This window comes from Cervus elaphus, chromosome 20 (genome assembly GCF_910594005.1).
Source record: "Cervus elaphus chromosome 20, mCerEla1.1, whole genome shotgun sequence".
Taxonomy (NCBI): Eukaryota; Metazoa; Chordata; class Mammalia; order Artiodactyla; family Cervidae; genus Cervus; species Cervus elaphus.
The window spans coordinates 135,941,726-135,956,883 of NC_057834.1; the positions used below are offsets into that span (position 1 = coordinate 135,941,726).

Consider the following 15,158-nt stretch of genomic DNA (forward strand, 5'->3'; position numbering starts at 1 on the left):
GTTCGCTGAGGGACAGATCAAGTTCATAGACATAGAAGGTCAGCCTGTGCATCGCTGTCCGGAGGAGGGCAGCTCTGCCGGGGCCGCCGCTGCGGGCATTCGTCAGACTCAGACATAGGGTCACGGGCCGGGAGAAAACAGGACCGAGAAAGTCCTGAGGGTGTACTTGCGGACTCCCCCCAAATCCTGCGTGTGTACAGCCTGGCGGCCCGCGGCTTTACTCCACAGTCACTTTCACTCTGGGAGCTCGGAGATGGGGCTTCGGGTGCCCAGGAGACTGGGCAGGAAGAAGGTCCGTGCCACTTGTTAAGGACAGTGACCCGATGAGCAGGGACAGGGTGGGCAGACCCCCTCTGAGAGCCTCCCGGAGCAGGTGTGCTCTTAGCTCATATTTTGGAGTGATTTCCACTGTGCTGGTGAAGTTTCATCTAAACAAAATATTTCTTTTGTTGAGGGCTTTCTGCAACACGGAGGCCTTCTGGCTGCCTAAGAGTTTGACCTCCCAATTCTCCAGACTCGGCATTTGGCCGTCTGCTGGTATTTTTAGTAGAAGTATAAAAAGAACCTCAGAAAGTTTGGGCTGGGGAGACGGGGGGAGGACTGGGGGCCTGCATACAGTGACTTGAGCCACGGAGCTAACACCAGGAGGCAGAAAGCAAAACAGAAGCCGCGGACCAGCACGTTACCCTGGGGGAAAAGCTCAGTAAGCATGGTTTTAAAAGTGAAAGTTCAGGTCCCTGTCTTACCCTTGATTTCTCTAAATAGGGCAGTAGAGGGGATTATTATGTGAAGCACATGTTTAGGTTCAATTCCGCCACAGACAGAACTTCAGCCACCCACTTCTAGATAAGAATGTATATGTCAATAATAAAAATAAATATTTGCTAAATTAACCTCCAAAGAGGACATTATCAAAAGACACGTCTGATACCTCTAATCTGTGTCTGGCACTAGGTAGGTGGTTCAGAACATTATTTTCACTAGACTTTCAAGATTTACAAATAAAAGAATCTAAATAAAATCTGTTACAAATGTTCCTTCCCCTCCTTTGGGGGTAGTATGATGTGGTACAGATTCATTGCTCCCCTTCCAAAACTGTTGCTTCTGTTTTGGAGGAATTAACAAAGACAACCCAGGCTTAATAAATCAACACCGAAGTTCAGAAGTTCAGAGCAATTTGTCTTGGGAACAAAGTCTTCCCTAGAGCTAAGAGGCATTCAAAGGAATTCTTGTTGTTAATGGGATTATTAAAGATATCCCTGAGACCCAGATAAATATTTGATGATTTGGCAAAGCGCTGGGGTTTCTTTGCCGGTGTTCTGCTGACGCATCTCCCCCCTCCACCTAGGGTCTGGACCTTGTAGCTTCATTAGACTCTGCAAATGAAGGCAGGCTGGGATCTCCCCAGAGTCTGCTTGTGTGCGAGAGCTTGGCCGGAAACCACAGATCGGGGTTTACAAGAGGGGTGAGGACGCGCGCGAGCGTGCAAGTGTGTGCGTGCATGCAAGCATGTGTGTGTGTGTGTGTGCGCGCCCGCGCGCGCGCGGAGGGAGGGTGGCCGGGGCGGGGGAATGGAGGGGGAGGGGGCCGGGGGAGGGAAGCAGCAGTTGCCGGTTACAAAGCTGCCATCTAGAGGCCGCCCGCCCGCAGTGTATATAACGCGAGTCTGCAGCCCCAGAAAGCTCACACTTGTGCAAACTGCTCAGCCCTAAGGCACGGAGCGCCTGAACCCAGAAGGCGAGCCCGGAGCCGGAGAAGCCCAGCCGCCAGGTAAGGAAACTCTGCTGGATCAGCAGGGCGTGCGGACGGCGGGCAGGGGTCTGCTCTTAAAGCGCAGCAGTCTTTTTCTAGAGCTCTTCTTTGGAATAAGCTCTGATGGGTGCTGGCGAGTCCGCAGGTCTGGTTTCCGAAAGCGCAGGCGGCGTGCTGCCTTGAGAAGTGCGGCTGCTAACTCGGGGCTTCCCGTGGGCTGCAGAAAGTCAACAGGGGCTGTTTTCTGAAGTGGAAGGCGCCCTCTCTGTGTATCTATTGGACTGAGGAATCGGGTTCATTTGCAAGCAGACTGTCCATCCCCCTTGCTCAAAGTTGGCATCGGGGTCAGCTTGGCACCGCTGCATAACCTGTTTTCTCCTCTGTTCTCTCCACTGGGGAAACAGAACTGGTACTAAACGTGTAATCTAGAAAGATGTGCCCTTTATGAAGAGGCATCCTCCAGCGGAGAAGAAAACTGGCCTGAGAGTCTTTGTGGGTCCAGAATGGGTTTGAATTCACTGCTCTGGAGGATTACCAGCGCCTGTAAATCCGGAAGCTATAAGAGTGAATGTTAAATACAGCACGGCAGTCTTGTCTCTCCACTGCATCCTTCTTAATCTGACTATTTGCTGTTCGCTCAGAAGGTGTTAAATCAGCCTTCAGTTGGGGGAAAAAAAAGGCACACACACAAGTCTAGGATTTTGCACTGTAAGTGTACTCTTGAAGTAAAAAACATGAATTTTGTTCGATTTTGTTCGCCTGCATAAAGATCTGAGAAGTGACTCAGAACTCTGCAGTGAGGTCAGGCTTGGGTGGTTAGCCAAGACTTGTAAGTTCCAGGGAGAATGAGAAGTTGTAAAAGTCAGACTGCCTGTCTCCCTTTTTCTTTCTCTCTCTGTCTTTCTTTCAATTCATTTGCTCACACCAGGATCATTACGTTTTCCAGACGTAGAAGAGCCCCCCCCCCTCCCCGAAATGGTTTACAGCCCTTTGAAGGTATTTGATGCCCTGACATCCCCTGAAACATTCATTCTGCAGAGTCTCAATGTAGTAACTTTTTCTTTTCTCTTTAAACGGGCAGATGCTGCCTTTGTGTCGCTTTATTTATTCCAGGGAAATGCGGAGATCAAATAGGCTCTCCTAGAAAGGCAAGTGGAGGCGGCTGGTGACTGCGCTTCACTTTCCATAGATTTTAAATGGATAAACTGCTTGCCCTTCTTTCATCAGCCCTTGAGCTTCCCCAGATGCAGAGCCTTTTTCTAAAGCAGAGTTGCACATGGGGAGCTCTAGCTTGGAAACAATTTGCTCTTTTTTCCCCAGTCTCTGCCATAAACACTCCAGTGTGCACCAACTGTGGAGCCCCATGCCCCAAGCTCCTGGGGGTGGGGGTGGGGTAGGAGGGCTGCACGGGATTCGGGTGGAAAAGCAAAAGAAAGTTGAGACTTGCGGCTGGGCTTGGCTGCTCATCTGATGTTTTAAAGAGGTGTGCATTGCAGTTGTCAATTTTTAAAAGTTCTGGAAAGTACAGTGCAGGCAGCATGCAGAGTCAGGACTTCCGAGGTTATCCCATATTAACAGCCAGTCTTGAGAGACTGGAGAAGGTATTATGGTTTCTAATCAGGTCCAGAACAGGCAAAGTATAGTCTTTCTGGATGGAAAAAAAAAAAAAACCAAAACAAAAAAAACCTACTTAATCGGGAACAGTGGCTTTTTGTCTGATCACTCCAGGCAGAGAGAGAGGCTCCTGTTTTCCAGGAGACACCAGGGAAATTGGCTACTCAAACCTGAGACCGAAAGAGAGTCGTTCTATGAAGCCTAAGGGTAAGCAGGAGAAGAAAAAACCTTAAAGGTGTAAGGACTTGAGATGGTTCTCAGTGATTCTGCAGAACACGAGTGGAATTCCGGGCTAGAAAGTATTTGTATGTTTCATCCAGGCAACCACGGAACTTGGTTTTTATTCAGGGACAGAAATAGTTTTAGAAGGGCTTCCAGACAAATCGCCTGAGTGTAGGTGGAAATTTGTGTGTCATGTCAAGTGTTTTTAAAGTCCAGGAAATTACAGCTCTGGGAGACATATGTTTTATTAAAGTGAAAGCAAGCAGAAAAAAAGGAAAGAATGAGAAAAGGGGGGCAGTTCTCTGATTTTTGAATACTTCATGGTTTCCTGCTGGAATCTTTGATCTTTTGGTTACACAAGAATTGACTCAACTTAGAACTGGAAAAAAACAAACGTCGTTGCTTGGTTCTTCAAGTGATGAGAGAGTGGCGTATTTTCATGGTGAAAATTCTGCCGAGCCCTAAGTAGGTTTGGAAGCTGACTCTGCTTTTTTGTTCCGAGGTAGAGGTGCTGAGACCCCCTCGGGTGGTGCCCTCGGGCAGGGGACAGGTAAAGGGGGCAGGGCAGGGGGCTGCCTGGGGACTGCCAGCCCGATGGCTAACACCTCCCAGTTCTCTTACGGTCCTGGAAACCTCTGTCACGTCTTCTTCTAGTTTTAAGCCTAAGATGGAAACCCCACGGTGTATAGCCCAGGGTTTGGGGCTGCCCTAGGCTGGCTGACCCCCCGCCGCTCGTCCTGCTTCTAAGCTGGGTGGAAATTAGGGCTCTGGTTACACCCGCCAACCGAGACGCAGCCTTTGTGCCGTGGGAACCTCTGGGTCTGCCCTCCTGGGTCCCGTGCCGCGCTTCCCAGTCGGGCCGCTGAGCACAATAGAACAGGTCAGGTTTCTGGATGTGGGGCTTGCTCTGTTTCCCCAAATTCTCCCCGTGTGTCAATGCGAAGTGTGTCTGAGGACTCTGGAAATAGATGGCCTCTATCTGGATTAGGGTTTGGATTTTTCTCTCATTATTTTTTTGAATTCTCAAATGACTCAGAGCATTCTTTCCCTGTGGAGAATAACAGCAGTCAGGATGGCATTGTTCTGTTTGTTTGACATGGCGGGGGAGACAGACTGCCCCCCGCCCCCGTTCTGCTCTCAGCCCTAGCAGGTGGCCCTGCAAGCCTGGGCCGAAAGTTTCCCAGACATCCCCGTAGATTTAATGCAGGACTGTTAAGAAATGAAGCAACCCCAGAGCTGTGCAGTTTCCTAAGGACTTTTAGAACCGGTGGTCTGGGACAACCCAGAGGGATGGGATGGGGAGGGAGGTGGGTGGGGGGTTCAGGATGGGGACACATGTACACCCGTGGCTGATCCATGGAGATGTATGCCAAAAACACCACAATATTGTAATTAGCCTCCAATTAAGATAAATTAATCAGTTAAAAAAAGAGAAAGGAATGGTGCAGGTCTTCTGTATGTAAATTGCACTCCTGGATAGAAAGGGCGGGGCTTCTGCAGGAGACCAGAGTCTGCATCCCCCTGGAGAGTCCCTGGGGAGTGGGGGGCGGGGGGGGGGTGGGGTGAACAGAGCGGTTTCAGCCACACCCCTGAGTTTCTGGTCCCACTGCCTCTCTGGCCTCAGTTTCCAGGTGCCCAGCGGCGAGGTTAGCCAGGGTGGGCGATCATGTTGGGACAACACTGAGCTGCTCCGTGAAATTCTGCGCTGGGAGGACATGAGTTGAGTCCCAGTTGCAGAAAAGCCAGTGAAGAAGGTCACCTTCGGGCACAGGTCCTGGAGAGCCCAGGGTCCCCTCAGCGTCCGAGTCGGTGCCCTGGGGGCCCGGCCCAAGTTACCTTCTCTGCACTGCACCCAGGCCTGACAAGCACCGGGCTTCCCCTGCAGGCCTTCTACGTGGTTCGTACTGCCTTCTCCCTCAAAAGCCTTTTCTGCCCCAAAACCAGACCCTTGCTCAAGACCGTGCATGGACAGGCTCAGCCAGGTCCGGTGACCCTCCCGTAGCACGTCACTGGCCACCCCAGCACCCTCTTTCTCCTGGGGGGGTCCCCATCAGTCACTGGAGCGGAAGTCCGTCTCCACGCTCCAGCGGCGTCCACACTGCCTTCCTGCCTTCCCGACCTGCTGGCGGGTTCCCGGGGGTGGGTGGGGAGTGATGATTCTAGTCTGTTATCGCCCCAGAGCAATGCCTTTAATAGAAGGGGCTCCACAAACATTGGCGGGCACAGAAGAGGGTGAGACTTAAGTGAGGGTTCTGGAATAGTCTCCTCGGGGCTCCCATTTCCTTTGATAATTGCAAATTTCTGGTCTCAGGAGCTTGATTCACTATTGATTCGTTGATTATGAATTCACTGGACACCTGCTTTGTCCCGGTGCCATTGCTGGCTGTCCTGTACATGGGCAGTAAGGCATCGTGGGGGTGGGCGCTTGAGGGGGAAGGAGGGGAGGCAGGGGATCAGCCCAGTGACACAGTGGAGGTATACAGCCTGGCTGGGAGAAGGTGGGAGTAATAGAGGGCATAAATGGGGATGGGATTTATTGGGGAGAGGAGGGCCTACCTGGCTGGTCGGAAGGGTGTTTCAAGTCTGTGACTGGAAATTGCAAACATGCTGAAGGCAGTGTTGGGGAACTCCGGCTGGGTACCTGGACGTGGGGCGGTCTGCGTCCTGCAGGGAGTGACTGTGGCCCACTGGAAGGACATGTTCCTTGCAGGCCAAACCACCAGCCCACGGAGACCCTGAACTTGGAGATGTCTCTTTCTGGCTTTGCCCTCAGCTTGCAGGGTGAGTTCAGGGAGACCACTGGGGGCAGCTGAATGTGTCAGGCCGCTTGAAGCTGTGCTGTGGTTGCTGAGGAACCTTGATTGATGAATAATAAGCCCAAGAGATGAGGGGACATCTCCCTTCCAGCAAATGGGGATGTGAGTGGTAGATGAGTCTCTTTACAGATGCAGTGTTGCGGGGAGGGGAGGGCGGGGGGTGGACAGACGCTGGTCCTCCATCCTGCAGGCCGTAGGAAAATCTACTTACTGTCTTGGTGGAAGTGTGATGCTTTCTGGGTGCAGATGTTGGACCCAGAATCTACAGGAAGTGATCCCTATAGTGGGAGCTTGGTGAGAGAAACCAGTACCCACTAGGGAAAAGGGAGCGAAAAAAAGTGACGCTGATTACTGTTTTGTTCTCAGCGGGGTCCCTCTGGTCTAGAAAAAATGGACCACGGACCGTCATTGTTCTGTGGGACATTCTTCCCTCTAGTAAAACTTCCATAACTCCTGATGCCAAGTTTCAGATCACACAGAAGTGTGTAGAGCAAACGCTACAATCCCCGCTTTGTCTTCTCATCCTGCACTTCCAGCCCAGCTTTATACTCACTGCAGATCTTTTCCCATGCTTTTACGCACATATGGGTGTGTGCCCAGTCACTTCAGTTGTGTCTGACTCTTTGTGACCCCATGGACCATAGCCCGCCAGGCTCCTGTGTCCATGGGATTCTCCAGGCAAGAATACTGGAGTGGGTTACCGTGCCCTCCTCCAGGGGATCTTCCTGACTTAGGGACTGAACCCGCATCTCTTGGCAGGCAGGTTCTTTACCACTAGTGCCACCTGGGAAGCCCCTTATGCACATATATGTACCTATAAAAGTGCACATAATTCTTGGGTTTTTTTACATGTATATATGTGTAACTTTTCATGTTTATAAAAGCATTCCCTCTTTATTTGTACAGTTGTATTATATTCCAGACAGTAGTTCGCAGTCCCTTATGGGTCGACATTTATGTTGTCTCCAATTTTTTGCTGGTGTATAAATAGTGCTTCAATAAACATCCTTGCATAGATTTTCTTGGGAATATTTATTTTGAGAAGAGAACGTGTGAACTTGTGAGATCAAAGAACTGGAAGAATCTTTTATCCCAAGCCCTGTTGCCTTCCTTCCATGAAGAATCTTTATGCAGATGTTATTAACCTGTGTCAGAAGTCGTCGCTCATTCTCCTGCCCACCCTGGTTGGGGCTCTGACTCTTGGGGACACAGGCAGTGGGCAGGTGTGATTGTCCCTCCTGAGCTCTGGACCAAGCTGACGGGAACGGAACTGCTGGCTTATTGCATCAGACAGGGTCTGGTCCATGTGGACGTGGGAGTCGGCTCCAGGCCCTGGGATCCTCAGCCTCACCACTGCCCTTCCCGCCATCGCAGACCAGCCACATGGCTTGGAGGCATCACCATGTATACGAGGATCACGGCCCATCCTTTCCAGTTGGCATAGGCAGTGAGCCCTCCGGTTGCATGGGATGACCCCTCGCTTTTCCTGGGGGCAAGTGGAGATTCTGGTGAAGGGTCTCTGGGGGTTTGAGTGGCCTCAGGGAGTTGATGGGACGCCTCCCTCACCCCTCCTCCCTCGGGTTTGACCAGACCTTGGGGAGCCAGGGGCCATTTTGTAGTTGCTATATCACATCTTTGTTCAGGTCAGCATCTTGAGAGCATCACCTGTTAAAATCTAAGACAGTGACTTAGGAAGATTGTTGTCTTAGGCGTGGGGACCACCCACGGTTAGCCCCAGGCCTCCAGGACACGCGCTCAGAGGCCCACTGACTGCATTTGATGTGACCCAGCAGGTGTCTTTATATGATACTATCTTCTTTTTCTGGAAAGAGCCCTTGTTTGTTTCCAAAACAGACCAGGTGAAAAATGACAGATGATGCAGGCTGCGCCCTCCTGTGGGCATTTGCCCCTCTTTGGCTTCCCATTTGAATCTCGGGGGGGTTGGATTGCTGCACTGCTTGTGTGCACACCTCCCCTCTGGCGGCCTCTCTTCCCTCTCTGGACCCCTGCAGCCTCTGCCCTGGGAGGGCAGGGGCCGGTGGGCTCCCTGGAAGAAGGTCGGGGGGCATGGCGTGGGCCTCTGTCTCCTCTCCCGGGCTGGCGGCTGGTCGCTGGTCAGTGGTTGGTGGTAGTTGATCGGTGAGCCAGCTGGCTTTCAGGCTCCAGCATGGCGCCCCCACCCCAAGCCTCTGCTGTCCCCCCAGCCCCTCTTGGAAGGTTCCCCACGCTGCCCAAGAGGACACAGGACGACTGCAGGGGGGTGACCGACTCTTAAGTCACCTTCCGGGCCCAGAGGATGAGTGATCATTAAGTTGGGTTTTCATCGTCCAGAGGCCAGAAACCAAAGGAGCCGATGGGGTCCCTGAGCCCTTCCCCACCTTGGCCGCGGCCCAGGGGACGCCGAGGGCCGGCCCAGCCCCAGAGGTGTGAGTGTGGATGGTCTGCTCTGCAGGAGACGTTCCTTGAGGGACACAGATTCCTGGTGTTTCCTGTAGGCCTCCTGTGCCCGTGGCCCCTCTGTCCACACTGAGCCATGTCCCTCCGCCTGGGTGCTGCAGGGCACGGTGTGTCCAGTGGGTGGGATGACTCCTTGGGGTAAAGACGGAGGTGGGGGCATAGCGCCTCGGTCAGGCTTCCTTTTCCTCGAGCCCCTGTGCACGGCCCAGACCCCAGGGATTCTGGCTGCGTCTGTGGAGGCCTGATAGGTCTGTGCCAGGGCGGGCAGAGGAAAGGACCCCCGGCCAGGTCCCAGCCCCGCTCTGCTCGCCTCTGTGGGGCAGCAGCTTGTCCTCCGGCTGAGTTCTGCAGGGACCCGGGTCAGATGAGGTCATGGGCTGAAAGTGCTTTATAAGCTAAAGTGAAAGTGTTTGTCGCTCAGTCATGCCAACTCTGCAACCCCACGGACTGCAGCCTACCAGGCTGCTCTGTCCATGAGATCCTCCAGGCAAGAATACTGGAGTGGGTTGCCATTTCCTCCTCCAGGGGATCTTCCCGACCCAGGGATCAAACCCATGTCCCTTCTGTCTCCTGCATTGGCAGAAGTGTTCCTTACCACTAGCAACCACCTTTACCACTAGGCCTTAGGGAAGCCCCATGCCATGCTGCAAATGTGTTTCATGGATCACAGCCTGGTCGTGGCGAAGGGGCTTGTGTTACTCAGTGGAGCTCTGAGCCACGAGTCTGTCACCTGAGATGGACAGGTCACAGTGGAGAGTTCTGACAAAACATGGTCCACTGGAGAAGGGAAGGGCAGACCACTCCACTGTTCTTGCTGTGAGAACCCCATGAACAGTGTGAAAAGACAAGAAAATATGACACCAGAAGGTTGGAGCCCACCACCCCCACCCCGCCAGGTTGGAAGGTGTCTTGTATACTTCTCCTGAAAGAGCAGAGTGCAATTACTAACAGCTCCAGAAAGAATGAGGTGGCTGGGCCAAATCGGAAATGACGGTCAGCTGTGGATGTGTTTCATTTTAAGGAGATGGGGAAAAAAAGGGGGTCACTCCGTGGAGCCATGCAGGAGAGCAAAGCCCAAGTCCTTCCCTCCCTCTCTCCTGAAGTCGGGGGTGCAGCGGGGACCATCAGTTCCTGTCTGCTTAGCGGCCCAGGGTGGCGTGAGGGTCAGGAGGACCTTGAAGGCAGGGTCTGGAGGTGGCCGCCCACCCCGAGGCCAGTCCAGGCCTGGTTTCTCAGAGGCATGAGCTGTGCGTCCATGTCCTCTCGGGGTCCTCCAGCTGCGTCTTTGGACAGGCCATCCCACAGTCTCTTAGGCGGATGAGTTTATTTGTCCTGACTTGACCTTGGGCTTCCCTTGTGGCTCAGCTGGCAAAGAATCTGCCTGCAGTGCGGGAGACCTGGGTTCGATCCCTGGGCTGGGAAGATCCCCTGGAGAAGGGAAAGGCTACCCACTCCAGTATTCTGGCCTGGAGAATCCCCTGGACTGTGCAGTCCATGGGGTCACAAAGAGTCGGACACGACTGAGTGACCTTCACTTCACTTCACTTCAACTTGACCTTGCTGATTTTCCATGCGTGCCCTCTGGTCGGGTTTTGCAACAAGTCAGTGGTCCCAGGGCCCGAGCATCCTCCTGGTGATGGGGGGAGGCTCTGAGGACCACCAGGTTTCCTGGTCTCGGGCCCCATGGCTCCACCACTTCCTCCTCGGAGGTCCAGCTGCGTCCATCAGCAGCAGGGGACACTGAGGCCCAGTCAGGTCACCTGGAAGGGAACCAGCAGCCTCTTGCCACTCACAGAGGTGAACAGACCGCAGCTGAGGGCCGGCTCCATACCTGTGGTCCTAGGGCAGGTGCTCAGCTGTGAGTCTGGAGGCTGAGGTGCCCTGGGCGGCAGCAGGCGGCTGGCCTCGCTTCTGGGGTGTCTGCTCGTTTCCCCTGGAGGTAAAGGCATAACTCGCTGTCTGCGGGCAGCTCCTGCCTCTCCCCACCAGGGCAGGGCATTGGCCACTTAGCCACTTGGTCACTTTTGAATGTAGGGCAAGAGGTAAGCGAGTCTGTGCTTTTTGATAGGTCAGGAGTGGGGAAGGATGCAGCTTTGAGCTTCTGTCTGTTAGATTCTGTCTTCAGCCCTTGAGTTCTGAGGTGGTTCTGGGAGACAGGGGCTGGTGCCCTGAGAAAGCAGCGGCAGATGACGGGTTAACTAGACTCGCAAGAGACACTAATGAGGGAGGAGCCCGAATCCCAGCCCAGGACGGTCCAATCAGCAGAGGGCTGCTCTCCTCGCTGGGTCTCTGTGGACCATTAGCCCGGCCGCTGGGCCCTGACTCGGGGACCATCCTTCCCCATCCTCCGGGACCTCTCGTGTGTGGCCTGGAGTCCACTTTAGATGAACTTGGCAAATAAGCTTGGCTTGCACTCAGTCCTTACCTGTGACAGGGGAGAAGGAGGAACAGACAGACTCCCTGCTCTAGATGGCGATGCCCATCAGGGCACCCTTGGGCCGATGGTTTCATTTTGCAGCCCCTCCCTTTGGGGACGCAGCGAGGCTGTCCACCCAGGGTGGTGGTGGTGGCATTTCGGAGCCTTCAGGTGAGCCGGCCAGCAGGAGAAGACGGCCCCGGGCAGCTCTCGGAGCTGGTGTTCATGGGCCATCATGCCAAGTCACGGTAATGCCTCAGGCCTGGATTCTCCTGGGGGTTAAGACGATACCAGTAAAGAGTGTTAACCTCATGCCAGGTCAACAGGGAAGACCTTTGGGAAAAGCCAGCCCTTCCGAGGCCCACCAGCTTTGGGTCTTGGTACAAGTTGTTCTCAAAGCAGCTGGACAAATAAAAGATGGAAAACCAGCAACGGCCCACATTCGGAGATGGCCGGTTGGTGGCTCTGAGTTGCGAACCACTTGGCAAAGTCGGAGGCTGTGGATGGGGGCACAGTGAACCTGCAGGGCGGTCCATACACCGTCCACACCTCCAGGGGTCTGTAAACCGCAGGTGGCCCGACATGGCTGAGCAGGATGCTTGTCAGTCACCAGTGCAGGGAACAGATCCACCCTCTGCTCTTGGGTACATGGGTGAAATGCCTCTGCCACCCGCAGGGGAAAGCGAGCTGGCCCACAGGCACCTCTGGGCCGAGGCTCAGCTGCCCGACGTCCCTCTGGCCCCCAGAATGTGTCAGTTTCACATCCGGGGCACAGTCCAGGCTGGTGACCTCTTGAGAACACAGTTCTGCAAAGACAGAGGAAGCGAACACTTTCACTCTTTGAGGGAGATGGATTCAGGTTCACATGGTTTTAGAACCCGGGTGTGTTTTGTTTTGCAGATTCTGTTGCGGTCAGTTTTCTTTTCTCCTTTCTTTGCAAAGCTACTTGGCAGCTAACGTGAAACTGCTGAGCAGACAGGAGTGCTGGGAAAGTGCTTTACAGGCCTGGAGCGTTTGCTAAGGGATCCATTCTTCTCTTGCATCTTTTAAAACTGTATTTGCTTTTGCGCGCAGGCCGTTGGACCGCTGCTCTCGACACCATGGACCTGCATCTCCTGGACTACTCGGAGCCGGGGAACTTCTCCGACATCAGCTGGCCCTGCAATGGCAGCGACTGCATCGCGGTGGACACCCTGCAGTGTGGCCACATACCCAACAAGAGCGTCCTGCTGTACACGCTATCCTTCGTCTACATCTTCATCTTCGTGATCGGCATGATCGCCAACTCCGTGGTGGTCTGGGTGAACATCCAGGCCAAGACCACGGGCTACGACACACACTGCTACATCTTGAACCTGGCCATCGCCGACCTGTGGGTGGTGGTCACCATCCCCGTCTGGGTGGTCAGCCTCGTGCAGCATAACCAGTGGCCCATGGGCGAGCTCACGTGCAAGGTCACCCACCTCATCTTCTCCATCAACCTCTTCGGCAGCATCTTCTTCCTCACCTGCATGAGCGTGGACCGCTACCTGTCCGTCGCCTACTTCGCCAGCACCTCCAGCCGCAAGAAGAGGCTGGTGCGCCGCGCCGTGTGCGTCCTGGTGTGGCTGCTGGCCTTCGGCGTGTCCCTGCCCGACACCTACTACCTGAAGACCGTGACGTCCGCCTCCAACAACGAGACCTACTGCCGGGCCTTCTACCCCGAGCACAGCGTCAAGGAGTGGCTCATCAGCATGGAGCTGGTCTCCGTGGTCCTGGGCTTCGCCATTCCTTTCTCCATCATCGCTGTCTTCTACTTCCTGCTGGCCCGAGCCATCGCCTCCTCCAGCGACCAGGAGAAGCAGAGCAGCCGGAAGATCATCTTCTCCTACGTGGTGGTCTTCCTGGTGTGCTGGCTGCCCTACCACCTGGTGGTGCTGCTGGACATCTTCTCCATCCTGCACTACGTCCCCTTCACCTGCCAGCTGGAGGCCTTCCTCTTCACGGCGCTGCACGTCACGCAGTGCCTGTCCTTGGTGCACTGTTGCGTCAACCCCGTGCTCTACAGCTTCATCAACCGCAACTACCGGTACGAGCTGATGAAGGCCTTCATCTTCAAGTACTCGGCCAAAACGGGCCTCACCAAGCTCATCGACGCCTCCCGCGTGTCGGAGACCGAGTACTCCGCTTTGGAGCAGAACGCCAAGTGAGGGCGCCCTGCGCGGCCTCTGGACCTGTGCTCTGGGCTCCAGCGGGGGGACCGCCGGGCTGCGTGGTTTTTCCGGAGGAAAGCCGAGTGGCTTCGGGCGTGGTGACCCTCGGTGGCGTGGAGAGGGGCAGCCTGCGTCCCTGTGGCTTCTTTCTCGTTCTCCAGCCGGCGTGACCCTCGAGGGGCCCCTGTGACAAGCCCCCGCCGCTAGTCACACCAGCTTCGGGACAGGCTTGCTGCACTTCTGTAACATAGGACTTTTCTGTGCTGCCTGAAGGTTTTATAATGGGGCTTTGTATTTAAATCTTAAGACTCTATTTTTCTCACTCTCGATGTACCCTCTCGATGTATTTGAAAGTTTATATTTTAAATATCGTGTGGGAGGTATCCATGCTGACATGTACTACTCAGTGTCGTAGTTCTGAGGTTACTTTGACTTCCGTTTTGACTAAGGATGACATTAATTGTTAGCTGTTTTGAAAGCCTCTCTCTATATAAATATATATAAATATATATATAAATATATATGCCAGTCTTGGCTGAAATGTTTTATTTACGATAGTTTTATATCTGTGTGGTGCTTTGGGCCGGTCTGGGATACGGAACGAAAACTGCTCTATAATGCGGTTTGTGACATTAATATTATTGCAAAGTGACGTTAAAAATAAATGCAGTGACACTCTTCCAGGCTGTAACGCGGCACACGAAACAAACCCTTGTATTCCAGAGAGTTCTTTCCATTTGTAAGTTATTTTTTTTTTTAATAAAGATTTCTTTTTCCTAAAAAGGTGTTTGGATCTCAGTTTTCAAAGCATGTTTGGCATTCAAGCAGCATGTTTGATGATAATATACAAATATTTACAACATAGGTGATCAACCTAGTAAATATGTTTAAAGGAAGGAGTACAGCCAGAAAAGCCAAGCCCAGGAAGTTAACTTGGATGAAATTATATGAAAGGAGAAACATCTGAGTGCGAGTGTTGTGGTTTAATGTTTTAAAATATTTCTGCCTATGTTTAAGGGAGGGGAGCTGGTTGGTAGGTGCACCTGTCAATGCAAAATTGGCAAAGAAAAGTCCCGGTTTGCTGTCTGCCCAAAACGGTTTAGGGCCTGGAACTCAGCCTCGTATCCACCAGGCCTTGAACCTTCCCTGCTGAGGCTCTGTGGTTTAAGTCCTTTCTTTTTCTCTGGTCAAGACAGACTCTTCATTTAAAAGATAATCCATCCATGACCCTCTTCTCCAGACCATGCAATAAGTACAGTCACCAAGTAAACCCACCTTACCAGCAGTCAGAAAGAGCTCTCTCAGGAAGCCCCGACCGTCTACATGGGCCACAGGAGCGGCGCGGGGGCTTGGTGGGCGTGTCTGGGCAGGAACCCAGAGGAGGGCCTGGCTCCCCGATGCGGCTCCCCCACCTCCCCCTCTGATGGGACTGATGAACAGAGAGAGCTTTTGCTGACACAGAGGTGGACCCAGACCAGGACTCCAGGCTCACCTGGGAACCTGGGGGCTGTCCCCACTATAGCAAAATACCCTGGGCATGTCGCTTTCCATAGCAGACAGCCCCCCAGGCCCTGCTTCCAACCTACTGCAGGAGGGCTCTCCCTTCTCAGAGGGCTTAGGGCTGAGAGTTGTGAAACCCAGCTTACATGTTATTTTAAACACCTACTTGATACACATGTATGTTCTCAG

The 15,158-nt window shown here is 53.5% G+C and overlaps 1 protein-coding gene across 1 annotated transcript; it reads left to right on the forward strand.

Annotated features, from left to right (window-relative positions):
• The first annotated feature begins 1,615 nt into the window (after positions 1-1,615).
• ACKR3 (atypical chemokine receptor 3) lies at positions 1,616-14,252 on the forward strand. The gene is made up of 2 exons (XM_043877635.1): positions 1,616-1,770; positions 12,352-14,252. The coding sequence occupies exon 2, from the start codon at positions 12,378-12,380 to the stop codon at positions 13,464-13,466; it is 1,089 nt and encodes a 362-aa protein (XP_043733570.1). The 5' UTR covers positions 1,616-1,770; positions 12,352-12,377; the 3' UTR covers positions 13,467-14,252.
• The last annotated feature ends 906 nt before the right edge of the window (positions 14,253-15,158 follow it).